This window comes from Mesoplodon mirus (assembly GCF_964341445.2).
Source record: "Mesoplodon mirus genome assembly, chromosome: 8".
Classification (NCBI taxonomy): Eukaryota; Metazoa; Chordata; class Mammalia; order Artiodactyla; family Ziphiidae; genus Mesoplodon; species Mesoplodon mirus.
The window spans coordinates 52,164,416-52,178,564 of NC_138984.1; the positions used below are offsets into that span (position 1 = coordinate 52,164,416).

General features: G+C 45.1%; 1 protein-coding gene across 5 annotated transcripts in view; it reads left to right on the forward strand.

The window, feature by feature from the left end:
• Window positions 1-14,149, forward strand: part of MGAT5 (alpha-1,6-mannosylglycoprotein 6-beta-N-acetylglucosaminyltransferase) — a 374,340-nt gene that overhangs the window by 320,430 nt on the left and 39,761 nt on the right. For all 5 annotated transcript variants that reach the window (XM_082631527.1, XM_082631526.1, XM_082631528.1 and 2 more), the window contains 2 exons: window positions 1,103-1,252; window positions 10,432-10,578. In XM_082631527.1, coding sequence (XP_082487653.1) covers window positions 1,103-1,252; window positions 10,432-10,578 — 297 coding nt within the window. The remainder of the gene's footprint in view (window positions 1-1,102; window positions 1,253-10,431; window positions 10,579-14,149) is intronic.

Genomic DNA, 14,149 nt, shown 5'->3' on the forward strand with positions numbered 1-14,149 from the left:
TCAGGATGCCTGGAACTGCCCTACCAGGTCAGAGTGAGGGCCCTGCACCCCAGGGGTGTTGCTGCCCCTCCTCTCTTCAGAGCCAGCTTCCCCATCACGTGCTCTGTGGCTGCTGATGCCACACCCCCATGTCCCTTGCGGTCTCAAGTCACAAAACTGGCGATTATTACACTTTCTGGAGTGTGTGAAAACAGGCTTCAAATGGGAAAAACCCAGTCCCACTTTTATACAACTGGAAAACATTACAGAACTTGAATCTTTCAAATGTCCAGGAAAAAAAAACCCGAAAGACAACCCACAAAATCCAGCTTGTGTGACTTAGTCACACGGAAACGTGAAGAGGAAGGGAAAGGGAGCTTGCTTCCTCCTTGCAGGTGGTTTTGATTTAGAAAATGTGCCTCGAAATTCAGTACCTACCAACACAGAGGAGAGGTTTTGTTTTGCTTCTAAGAAAAGTAAAACTACTCTTGAATGTTTCAGGGCTCATCAAAGTTTCCATTTAATGTTTTTTCCACTTTTGTCTACCTGGATATTCTCATTATCTCTGCATCTGCTGAGTCAATCAGTGTATATTGTGGGAAACTCTCATCCCCCCATGATCCGAATTAGGTGGGATCCAGTTCTGAAAACATGAGTTAATCATCACTATAAATACTGGCAAGAGCTGAGGATGTTTGCGTTCCTCGGGGACAGTTTAGTGTCTCCAGATAAATATTCCAATCCAACTGACTGCCTTCTCTGAGCTTTCCTTCCCCAAACTTACTCCCCCATAAGGAGGACAAGCCAAAAGCACAGTGTTGGGTCCCCTGTAATTTACAAGGGTACGACAATACTTCAAAACAATTGGTCTTGAGCCATCGTTGGTATTCAGTAGTATGTCGCTATAGGATATGTTTCTTCTTGCAGAATTGTACAGTATCCATGTGACTGTTTTTACCCTCCAAATCCAGTCAGATTACTTTTGAAAGAAGTTTTAGGAATTGGGTTGCCAAATTCATGCAATCTCCATGTTAAGAGCTCCTGTCTCTGTGGCCTCCAGCTATGAGGCAGGTTTTTATGAGAACGAAAAGCGAAATACCTTCTCCTTGTGTCCCCTCTTTAGAATAAGAAGCTCTACTTGGACATCATTCACACATACATGGAAGTGCACGCGACTGTTTACGGCTCCAGCACAAAGAACATTCCCAGTTACGTGAAAAACCACGGGATCCTCAGTGGACGGGACTTGCAGTTTCTTCTCCGAGAAACCAAGGTAAGTTTTTTGTAGTTTCGTAAAAATGCATCAGTATTGTTGTGCGGAGGTTTGTTTCTCTTGCCATTGCAAATGGGATCAGAATCTTCGGTGCTTTCTTTTCATTGGTACCGTTGATCTTCAGGTCATTGCTGGGCAGTGGTTTTCTAGACTAACTGTAGCTTAAAAGTTAGCAAATTGTGAAAGGAGGTTGCTACCATTGAAAACTTATTTACTGAGGACGTGCTTTGTGCCAAGAAGCATCAAGTGAGGGGCTGGGGACATGGTGGCAAACAGGAAAAGTAGGGTATCAGACGTCCTCAGAGAGCAGCAGCTTTCCCAGCAAGCCCGGGGCACTTAACTCCTCCACCTCTCCAATCATCCCTGTTCAAGGAACCCGTCCCCCAACTAGCTTTTCATCACACCCGCTTGTTCAAAACGTTTGTACTGGACACTGGAGAAGTTCAGACAAGGGAAGAGTCCTTGGGGGCTCAGGGAGCAAGGAAGGCATCGTGAGAGCTGTGAGAGATGAAGGATGCGGGTGTGGATGCACCTGGCATTTGGCACAGACGGCAGTGAGTCAGGTGGTAGAGGTGGAGACGACACACCCTGGAGAGTCAAGAGACCAACCCAGCGCGTCTGTGTGTCGGGAAATAGTGGAAGATAAAATTTGATAAGGGGCTGAGGGTCTGAATGTCACAGATGTAGAATTCAGGCCACGTGGTGTGGGTAGGTGGGTAGGAGCAACTGATGGATGGTCATTTCAGTAGCATGATGAGCGTGGTGTTTTCACATCCTGGGGGCGTCCACCCAGTGGTCTCTGTCCTTTCTATAATTCTGACATGGACGCACCCGGTGAGGTTAGGGGACCTGCACATAGATCAATGTTGGGCCTTGAAGGGTTGGCTGGCACGTTGATGTATTCCTCATGTTTATTAATAGGCTCTTTTTTAAAAAAAATTAAACGTATATATCTTAAGAATCTTTCCGTATGAGAAATAGCTGGGCTAAAGGATATATACATTTTTAGTTTTAAAGGTTATAGCCAAAATGGCTCCGCAGATACTATACAGTCTATCAGTCAGTGCTTGTTACCTTTCTCTCTTTATGAGTGAGGTAGACCATCTTTTCACATGTTTATCTCAGAGATTCCTGATTCCCGCCTCTAAATGCTACACGTTCTTTAGGTAAAATACTGCAATCCATTAAAAGGGTTATGGTATTGAACACGATAACATCACAGGTATTAGACAAATATATCAGATTTCAGTAAATTATTTAGATAAGTAAAGAGGATTGCAATACATATCATGAAAATTCATGTTTATTAATAAGCTCTTATTTGTGAATTTTACAAATATGTCTCGAGCAGCTCCTATGTGCCAGGCATCATGCAAGGGATACAGGAGCAAAGAAAACAAGCACGATCCCTGCCCTGCATTATCAATAGTGAATTGTTCAGCTCTGGTCCTGACTTCATTTTCATTGTCAAGGTAGAGGGGAGAGGCCGAGTGGATGAGCGTCTGTGGCATCGTAGCATTTCTGATCAGTGTGGGTGATACTTCAGTGTGGGAAGGCATATTCGTATGTGCTGTCCTGTTTACTTCTCACCACAGCCTTCAGAGGTAGGCAGGGCAGGTATTACTGTTAACTTTAAACAGGAGGAAATAGACTAGAGAGTTGGGCTTGTCCATTGTCACTGAGGTCACCCTGGAGGTAACCCTGACTCGTGATTTTTTTATTGCAAGTGAAAGCTCTGCTAGGCCCTCGACGTACCAGCCTCATGAATAAACATACAAACTTAAGAACATTCAGTGGATACTCACAAGCCAAAAGAATCTGCATCTCCTTTCTGCCTCAGTTTCTCCATAGGTAAATGCATTTGATCATTTCTACCTCCCAAGTCATGTGTGTGATGCCATGAATAAATTCACTTGATAAATTTCTCTCCTTGGCCAAAGATCTGGTTTGTTTCATTAAGATTTTATTTCCTTACAAGGTCATCTGAAGTCTGATGACGGTGGCCATCACCAGTGCTCCCCGGTTTGCACTGTTTGCTTTCCGTTCACCTCTGTCTTAGGAGGACATTTTAGAATCATTAGAAAGTCCGGGCTCTTTAGCCGCAATGCTATTTTTGCTTCATTTTACTTTTCCCCACATCAGATTGTGGGAAAAGCTCAAGCTCCTTTAAAATTACAGTTGGCAGCGCTGCTTCTCTGTCATCACTGTCCCACATGCTTCTATTAACCCAGCTGTGTGAATGTCTTACTCAGCCTTACAGATCTTAAAAGAACACTTACTTACAGACAGTCCACTTACCCTGTCAGAGAATGAGAGATAGGCCGAAGCTAAGGTCCCTGATGTCTGGAGAGCAACAGAGAAGAGGCCTGGAAGGCCCAGGCCATGAGGTCGGAGATTGCCCGAGATTACCCAAGGATTACAGCTGAAATTTTTTTTTTTTTTTTTTGAGTGTAAGGGTCATCTGTTTATCCTTGAAAAACTGGTACTTTCAGAGGATGTCGCTGATCCCATTTTGTATTTCCTGTTCAAGGGACTAGAATATATGAAAGGACTCCGAGTGGAATTATGGCTAAAACGGTCGGCAAATATGATGAAAATGAGGCAGTGTATCGCTGAGGCTCCCCTTCTACCCAGAACACAGCAGCAGCCCTGAAATGAATGAATCTTGGGCTTTGGAATAATGACACTAAAGACTAGTCAGGCTTTGCATTTATAACCCTTTCTGCCTCTAACTCCTTCCTCGGTGTCTCTGAGCAATTTAAAAGTGATTTATTCCAATCCACATCGAAAGTGCAGAACTGGGGATGCAGAGAAGCAAATGTGTGTGGAATGAATGGGATTTGCATGTTCCTCAGACTCGTTATGGGAGAGGGAAGCAAGTCGGGTGCCCCTCAAGGCCTAGAGACATATTGAAATGATTGATGCATAATCAGCTTTTGACTTATTATTTTTCTTTATGAGCCATCTTTGAATCTCTGTACCAAGCCCAGAAAACTGTCTTCTCAGCAGAATTGTGTCCCTGCGTGCAAGGAGGGGCCCTCATGAAGGGCCCACAGAGCCTATGGAGATGGGAGGGATTCAGTGTAACCCTCAAGTCGGGGCTCAGGAGCTGGGAAGTTGTTGAATGTAGAAGACTCTTCTAATAGGCATATAAATGTGGATGAATTCATTATTTATCAAAAGACCAGAGACGAGTCATTCGGGCCAGCAAACTCCAGGAGAGCAATTTAAGCCAGCAAATAAGGCCTGAACTGGGGTGGCGTGTTTTTATTTTTGGCTTCAGTCCCCATCTCTCTTAATGTGATTTCTTTCCTCTCCTTCCTAATTTTCCCCTCCCTGTGCCCACCTCCCCCAGTCTCACCAGGGGAATATCCTTACAGATTGGGGCATTCACATCCCACACTGGCTTGGAGGAGCATCTGGAGTGAGCCCAAACGGGTACCTCCCTTTCTGACAGTGAGAGTCGAGAACAAATCTGGCTGTGGGGAAGCAGAGGAAGAAGCAGCTGCTGCTCCTGCTGTTGGCACACACCTTTTCTGCCCACAACTCTGGCCATTTCCCCCTCCAGCCCTTGGATGGGGCATGGCGGCCCTGTTTCCCCTCCCACGTCAGCTCAGCAGCTTAGCTGTGGGACTCGCCTAGAAGCCCGGACAGGGTTGGAAGGTAGGCAGTATGCACTACTGTCCCTGTTCTATTCCATCCTCGGGTCTGACCTCCCCTATCAACCGTGGCTCTTCCCACGAGCTTGGATGTGGCTGCACAAGCTCTCTCAAAGACCCAGGGCCCAAGGCAGCCACCACCAGTGGACCAGACCCTCGTGCAGCTCCGTGAGAACCCAGGGGCTCTGCTTATTCTGTTGACAGGTACCTTCTCAGGGCCTGGCTTGCAGAGGCCTTCAGATAACCATATGAAGAATGAAGGAAGGAGTCCAGAAGAAATCCACTGGCCATCTGGGATCTTGGGGCCATGCCCCTAGGAGTGATTTCTTGCTTTTCTCCTGAATCATGTGCCTAGATCTCCAAGATCTCCCCAACAAGGGACACTGGCCTTCTGATATCCCGTGCTTGCCTCTCCATGGTGTTGCCCACATCCTCAGGCCCTTGTGAGAGAGAGCCCAAGAGCTAGCTTACTGCTGGAGCAACCCGTCTTCCATGTCTACTTCAGATCCTCCAGTATCCAACCTCAGGCAGTCAAGCAGGTTTAATCCTGGTGACAGGTCCCAAAAGCCATTCCCATTCCAACTAGATGGAAAATAATTAGCATACACTTACACATGCACACACACTCCATCCTCCCCCCTCCCCTCCCCTCCCGCATATGTATATAGAATGAAGAACGTATGGACATAGGATTCATTTACCTCTCCGAATGAGGTTTCAAGAAGAAAGGCACCTCCTGACACCCAAATACACACAACCCATTCATGTTATCATGGGGCACGACCATGGGGTTTTATACTGCAACAGTCACGACCGTCTCTCTAACCCTTCCCTGTGTTAAGCCCCTTCCGTGAATTCTCTCTTCATCACTAAAGTCCTCTGACCTCGGTACCGTTAGAGCCCGTCTTAACTGCGGTGGTGAGCCAGGCCTGTGATGCCTCCGCACCGTTAGGAGCTGAGGGGTAGGCCTGGTGAGCTATTGGGGTGAGAGTGGTGGTCCGGGACAGCTCCTCCAAGGAGGTGCACCTGAGCTGCCTTTTCATGGCAGACATTGCATGCTGGCACAGCTGAAGGTGGTCGGCATCTACAGCTGTACGTGTATCTGAATGTTCTCTTCCTCTCCATCTCCAGGGTAATATGCTTTCGCAATGCAAATTGCAATGCACTGGATTTTGTGCTGGGGCTTCCAAATGACCGAAGGGCAGGGACTTGTGATCTTGATGTTGTTGTTGGATTTTTTGTTTTGTTTCTGGAAGGCCACTTACATAGTGGGCACAGTCTGGGAGTCTACCCAGTGAGCTGGTCTCCAGGAAATGACCTTTGATTTAGTGGCCGATACTGACTAACCTGGGGTGCTTAAACGTGCTTGGCAAGTATCATTGTCTTTGTCTCCTTTGCCCTTCTAGACCTTTAGGAGACAGTCTTTGGGTAGGGTAGGTTAGGGGCTTATGGAGCCCAGGAGAGGGTGTAGCCAAACATATATGGGAGAGATTTTGGCCACTGTTTTCTCTTCCATCAGCATTGGGTACAAAAGGGAAGACAGATGTCCAGAGAGGGGACCCTGCCGGCTACACAAAAGCATCACCTATCAGGAAAATAGATTTTCTCCATACCCCGCCTTGTATGGATTCTTTTTAAAGATATAAAAGGGATACCTCTTATCAAAAATGTAATGATTCGCAATCATTATGTGAAGAATAAACAAGTAAGGCTTAGCCATAGCATGTGGCTCATGGGGCTGGCCTTTGCTTGAGGCAGTCACTGTAAACTATGTCCTCTCTCTCTTCTGATGGATGCCCCTCCCTGTTCTTTAATCCAGGTACTTTATGAAACACAGGGAACTCATAAATACACGTAAGCAGGTGCTGAACCTCTTGTAAAACCCCACAACCACAACTCCTGCACAGCAAACTCCAGCTACACAACAAAAGGTCATGTATGTGCTGCACGTAAAGTTGAACCTGGGTTTGAACTTGGACTAGCGTTTAGCGAACATTTACTAAGTGCCAAACATTGGAATACATCCTTTCCATGAAATATCTCCTTGAATCCTCAGAGCAGCCCTGTGAAATAAAGTACGATTACTTTCACCACTTTACACATGAAAAGACAGGCTTAGAGAGCTTGTGTTACCTTGACTAAGGCCCATAGCTAGAGAGAATGCATTATCAGTGGACCTCAGATACTCTATAGAGAGAGGCATGTAACAATTTCCTACATTTACAGAGCTAGGAAATGATGCAGTCAGGGTTGGAAACCTGGTCGGCCTGACTCCAGAGCTTGTGCTCTTCATCACCACATTGTCCTGATCTCAGAACTACCTTTATCCACCTTTAAAGTATTCTTTGTGAACTACTCCACTTAGGGGTTTAAAACAATTTCGTTTCTCCTTTCACACAGGGTGAAAATCTGAGTGGTTTAACTAAACTCTTTGTCGACATTGTAGGGACGTCCCAATCTTGGAGCTTCATCTGTTCTCTCTTCCTTAGTGTTAGTTCAAAAGTTAAACTTTAGAGCATGTAATTTAAAGCTCTATTTAGAAATGCTCATTGATGGAGTCAGAGCTGCAGCCATGGAGATATCCCGTCATCTGGAAGATCCTCATTACGTTCTAGGCTTCTGAAAGCCAGATGAAGTACCAATAAAATATGCTGTGTCCTCCTGAGGAGTTAAGCCTCTGCACTTGAATGCATTCTTGCAGTGTCTCTCTTGCCCCCGTGCTAAGGAAATCTGTAAGCGAGCAGAATGATGGGGGGAGTGGAGAATTAGGGGAAAAGCAATTCAGTGTGGTTAAGGTACCAGTGTGTGGCAAGGCCATAAGCACTCAAAAGTTCATGGAAGGGCTTCCCTGGTGGTGCAGTGGTTGAGAGTCCGCCTGCCGATGCAAGGGACACGGGTTTGTGCCCCGGTCCGGGAGGATCCCACATGCCACGGAGCGGCTGGGCCCGTGAGCCATGGCCACTGAGTCTGCGTGTCCGGAGCCTGTGCTCCGTAACGGGAGAGGCCACAACAGAGAGAGGCCCGCGTACCACAAAAAAAAAAAAAAGTTCATGGAATACCCTTTGGTGGTGATGAACTCTCTGCCTATCCTGTTGTCATTCAAACCTCAAGTGTGCTATTTGACCTTAATACATCTGCTCCATTATAATGTCACAGGTAGTGAGTACACAGGTAGCAAGAAGGAAGGTTGCTTATTGACAGAAGTGACAAAGAACTGTTATTTTGGTGTTTCCAAGTAATGCATTTCCTGCGATCCTAATTAGTGTGACGAGAAGACTCATTGCCAAGAAATTGTGTGGTATTTGCTTTAGCTTCATTCTGAAATGGTGAGGCTTCGGAGAGTTAGCTCAAAGTATTTATGTGTACTGAGATATTCGGATGCCAGCAGGGCAGAAGAGGTGGTGCAAATTGTTATTCACATATAATTAAACCTAGGTCCCATTCGAGTCCATTAAGCAACAGCCTCAAATCCTTTTAATTAATGGGTTCAGATTGGTGGGCCTGAAGGAGCTAATTAAATTTTTTTCCCAGGATTTTCTGTTTAAATAGACAACCATTGTGCTTCCTACATTTCCTCCAAAGTTATTCTTTGTAATTTAGTGTTGATGAAGGTATCAGCACTTCATGGCAGGCCCTGGTTTTCAGAGGTCAGAAAACACTGTGGGCCCCTGGTTAAACCCACGGAGATCCCCTGTCTGCATCTTCCAGGATCTGGAAGGCCTGTGCTTTCCTGAGCCCAGCCACGGCCTGACAGAGGTTCTCTTTTCCCTGGAGAGCCGACACCTCCTCCCCAAAATCTGCTGGGGGTGGCAGATCACAGAGATCCAAAGCCTCAAAGACCGTAACCCTGGGTTCTTCCTATTTCACAAAGCTGGGGTGTCTTGGGACTAGTTCTTCATGACTGCATGGCAGACGGCTTCCAAGCTCTTCTGCTACCACGTTTTCCCTCACCCCTGTGTCTCCCGTTCTTCTGCTCCAGGAGGAATGACCCAGCCAGCAGTGAGAGCTCGGCTGGCTTCTCAAAGCTTTTCTTCCACAGTTCCCTCCTCTGTGGACGCCCCTGAGGGTCATCTCAAGGTTTACAGGATATGAAAGGTTATTCTTCCCAAACAATAAAAAGGTTAAGTACCCTGTTCTGTGCAGAAGAACATACAGTTATAGGATAGGGCATCTCTCCAGAAAACCTGAGATTTTAGTTTTTTGCCCCAGAAAATTCCCTGCGGGGACTTCATGACTCTCCAATATGTTAACATGGGCCATGCTGCGTGTTCAGCCCTGGGATTGAGTGCCCAGCACATACGGGTTGCATCTTCCAGTGCTGCCGGGGTTAGACTCAGGGCTGTCTAGGCAGAAGTATTCCAAATCATCATTCAATTAAAGCAGCTGCAGAGACAGATTTACTGGGGAGAGGGCCTGGGAAAGGAGACTCAAGCATCTAGCCGTATCCAGTTCAGCAGCATCCTTCACTCTCTGGGCATGGCCATGTGGATGTTCCCGAACATGATGGCAGAAGGAAAGGACACCCCGGGACCCAGTTATCCTTTGCCACTTGATGTGCCTGGGAGACTGGAGAGATTTCAGCATAGGCTCCTTCATGCGGGTAGGGAGATCTCACACGTCACCAAGCCTAGACTTGGACCAAGCCCATCAGGACCCACAGCCGTCCAGTGGTGTGAAGTACCCCGAGGGGAGGGTACGCAAGGATGCCTTTCTATGAGATGATGTTTCATTTCTGGACCCAGGAGTCAGTGCCACTGAACTGCAGGGAGTCCCCTTTGTCACAGCGGCTCTCAGCCGTGGTCCCTGCGAGGACTCTGAGATGTGTTTTTGCTGCCATCTCTTGTCTGCCGTGGGGACAACTCATGGTTTACTTGCTGGGGTGGGAAAGCCTTGCCCAGTTACAGCTCTACACCCTCGCCCCACATTGAGGGGAAAATAAAACCCAAGATGCTGGTGTCCCCCAGCAAAAACGCCATTATGAAAACCCATGTTTGCTGACCTACCATCGTTTTAATGCAGCTCCATGTGAACTGTAATCAAACTGCCGAGCGACCTTTCTGTCCCTCTGCCCAGCATCACTGAAAGGGCCTGTTGTTCCTTTGGTTCAATGAAGAAACCTTCTGTTTAGTTAAGCAAGTGTTTTTGCAGTCATGTCTCCTGGTAAGTTACAGAAAGATTATTGTTGGGTCTTGGGTTTTGTTGTTGTTTTTATTCTGTGAATACCTCCACCCCCCAACCCCCTCAGCTGCCCACCCTGACACTTACTGCTTTAGTTTTTTACAAAGGAGGGAAATTCATAATGATCTGAGCAGTTTCCTGGGCCCTTAAAGGTCCCTGGTCATGTTTTTCAGGTCCTAGTGCAAGCTGGCTTCTCATGTATCCACCCCCAACCAGGGCCTGGGAACTTTCCAGAGTCTCAGAGGCATCAGCACAGGAGTGGAGCCCAGAAGAGACCCCCATGAGCCAGGGATGCCAGTCTGATTGATGTGTTTACATGTGGTGTGCTTCTCTGTCTTACAGCTGTTTGTTGGACTTGGGTTCCCTTATGAAGGCCCGGCTCCCTTGGAGGCCATCGCAAATGGATGTGCTTTTCTGAATCCCAAGTTCAGCCCACCCAAAAGCAGCAAAAACACAGACTTTTTCATTGGCAAGCCAACTCTGAGAGAGGTAAGCATCTATAAAAGTCATTCTACTTTCACTCATAGGATTGGTAGCTATTTATTGAGTGCTAGGAACCCATCTGAACCTCAGAGCCTTGGACGGTAGGTATTGTCAACTTCATTTCACTTAGTTGGGTGGAAGGGGGAGGGTGTGCAGGGGCTCAGAGAGATGGATGACTTGATTAAATCCCCTCACTAAGTAGTGGCAGAGCCAGGATTTCAATCTGTTTCCGTTCTTCTACAAAGTACGGGGTCTTTTCGCCCTACCCCATCTCCATCCTAATTTGAACAGATATCGCCAGTCTTCCAATTAGCTGAACTCTGATTTTCTGGATGATTAGAGTTTATGGAATAAAAAGAAAATCAAGGGGTTAACAGGTATTTTTAAAGAACCTACTCTCTGTGAAGAGCTTTGGGGAATAAAAAGTGGGCCGTGGGGTCCTTCCTTGAAGAATCATCATCCTTGAGAAAAAAGACATATTGGGGCAACTGAATTGTATGCCTGGTATTTTAGCCGACTGTCAGCAGGTGCCATCCTGAGAAGCAATCCTGTCATCGCTCGAACCATATGCAGAAGGCTTATTTGGATTGCCTTTGGAGGTCCTCTTGAAAATCCACAGTGGGTGATGAATCACCATTGAAGGCAGTTGGATTCTATCTGGGACAATAAACCAAAGTCATTTAGAGCATGTGAGTGACCAGGCTGGGTGTTTCTATATGTGGTTAGAAACACGTATGTGCAAGAACCCATAAGATTGACTTCTTATTATTTCTTATTTATTTCTGCACGGTTCGTAAGTGGCTCTCCAGGCTGCTTTCAAGGAGGAAGCCTCTAAGTGTCGATTTGTCCCAGTGCCCTTGTCATTTGGGACCGTCTACTGGGGAGGACACTGCTGGGCAGCCCTCCCGGGACATGTTTCTAAAGCATACATTTTTCACCTCTGCTACTTTTAAACCTTTCTGGGTCAGTTCTCCTGACCCCATTCCCCCCTTCCCCAGATAGTATATAAAACACATTTTCCGTGATTATTCCTTACCTTTCAGTCAGAGAACTTACCAGTTAATAGAGTTGATCATTCTGAGAGTTCTTTTCTTTGACCCTCCCCATCACTGGTGAAAGGGCCAAAGGAGATGGAAGAAGATCAGCAAGACCACAGATTATCCTGAAGAAGATTAACCTATGGCCCAGATAACCTCTGACAAAGGTTAATGAGGCGCGTGTGTGCGTGCGTGTGTGCATGCGTGCGTGTGCGCATGCGTGCGCGCACGCTTGCTTTCTCCTTCTGCTAGTATTGTAAATTTGAGTTCTTCATTTTGGGGGGCGGGGGGACATTCCTCAGCAACACTTAATGCACACAGTGTTTGGACTTCCCGTGCTGTGGGGCAGGTACCAGAACACAGATCAGGAACCTTCAGTCTGGTACCCAAGAACTTACTCTTTGCAAAGGTTTGAAAGGATGGTCCGCAGCAGTGAGAATGTCTCAACTTAGGCATCTGTGCTTTAGCGTGTGACTGACTTTGAAACTTCGGAGCTCTGGGTAGAAAATGTGGGCTAATAAATCATTCCTGTGTTACGTATGAATGTAGGAAATCTCTGAAGTTCTACATCTGCCTAAATTGGATAATTATTTGTAATTTTCGATGTTTTTCCCACTTTTTGTGATAAATTATACACAGTGAGAATCGATGATTTGAACCTTTTTTGAGTGTACAGTTCACTGGCATTCAGTACATTCGCGATGTTGTGCAATCATCACCACTATCCACTCTCAGAGATTTATTGTTCCAAACAGAAGCTCTGTACATTAACAGTAACTCTCCATTCTCCCCTCCTCCAGCCCTGAATAGAAGAGTAACCACTACTCTACTTTCTGTCTATATAAATTTACCTATTCTAGGTGCCTAATGTAAGTGTCGTCGTACACTGTTTGTGACCAGCTTATTTCACTAAGCATGTTTTCAAGGTTCATTCATGTTGTTACATGTGTCAGAATCTTTGCTTTTTAAGGCTGAATAATATTTCATTGTATGAATAGCCCACATTTTGTTTATCCGTTCCTCTGTTCATCGACACTTGGATTGTTTCCATTTCTTGTCTATTACGGAAATGCTGCTACGAACATGGGTGTACAAGTATCTGGTTGAGTCCTTGCTTTCAATTCTTTGTGGTATATATACCTATGAGTGGAATTGCTGGAACTTGCTTTTTATTTATTTTGAAATAATATTAGTCTTAAAGAAAAGCTGCAAAAAGAGTACAAAGTTTGGTTATATGCTTCATGCAGCTTCCACTAATGGTAACATATTATAAAGCCACAGTGTAATTGTCAAAACCAAGCAGTTAACATTGGTACCGTAATATTATCTAAACTACAGACTTTATTTGGATTTCACCAGTTTTTCCACTAATATCCTTTTTCTGGTCCAGGCTCCCACATGGCCTTTACCTGTCATGTCTCTTTAGTCTCCTCCAATCTGTGCCAATTCTTCAGTCTTTCACTGTCATTCATGACCTTGACATTTTGAAAGAGTACCAGTCAGTTGTTCTGTACACTGTCCCTCCATTTGGATTTGACTGGTGTTTTCTCCTGATTAGTTTGAGGTTACACATTTTTGGCAAGAGTCCCACAGAAGTCATGTGGCCTCAGTGTATCATGTCAGGGGGAGCGTGATACCAATGTCTTATTACTTGGTGATGTGACCTTGATCACTTGGTTAAGGTCGTGTTTGCCAGGTTTCTCCACCAAAAAGTTACTGTTTTTCTCTATTGGGGGAAGTACTTTGAGACCATGCAAATACCCTCGTTCTCCTCCAACTTTTGCCCATTTATTTTTACCATGTATCAGTGGATCTTTCTTGCAACCATTGTTATAGTGATATTCTAATGATGATTTTTCCCTCATGATTTTTTTTTCTGGTTTCCCATGATAATAACCATCTTAGTTAACATTTATTGGAGCACTTACTATGTGCTAAGGGCTCTTTAAAAATGATTTTTTATTGAAGTATAGTTGATATACAATGTGTTACTTTCAGGTGTACAGCAAAGTGATTCAGTTTCATATATATATTTTTTCTTTTTCAGATTCTTTTCCCATATAGGTTATTACAAGATACTGAGTATAGTTCCCTGTGCTGTACAGTAGGTCCTTGTTTTTTTATCCATTTTATATATAGTAGTATGTATACATTATTCCCAGATTCCTAATTTATCTCTCCCCCTACCCCACCCTTTCCTCTTCGGTAACCATAAGTTTGTTTTCTATGTCTGTGAGTCTTTTTCTGTTTTGTAAATAAGTTCATTTGTATCATTTTTTTAGATTCCACATGTAAGTGATATCACATGGTATTTGCCTTTCTCTGTCTGACTTACTAATGCATGAAAAGCAAAGAAACCCATCAGTTTTCTTACTGCAGTTTCTATATACAAGACTTTGGGAAATGATTCATCAAAAGTATTTTGGACTGACTTGGTACCCTTCTTGATCATTAGAATTAGATCATTTAAATTTTGATAATTCTGAAGACTTTGATAACACTGTATTACAACTGAGTACTTTTTCCTGAAAAAAATTTAA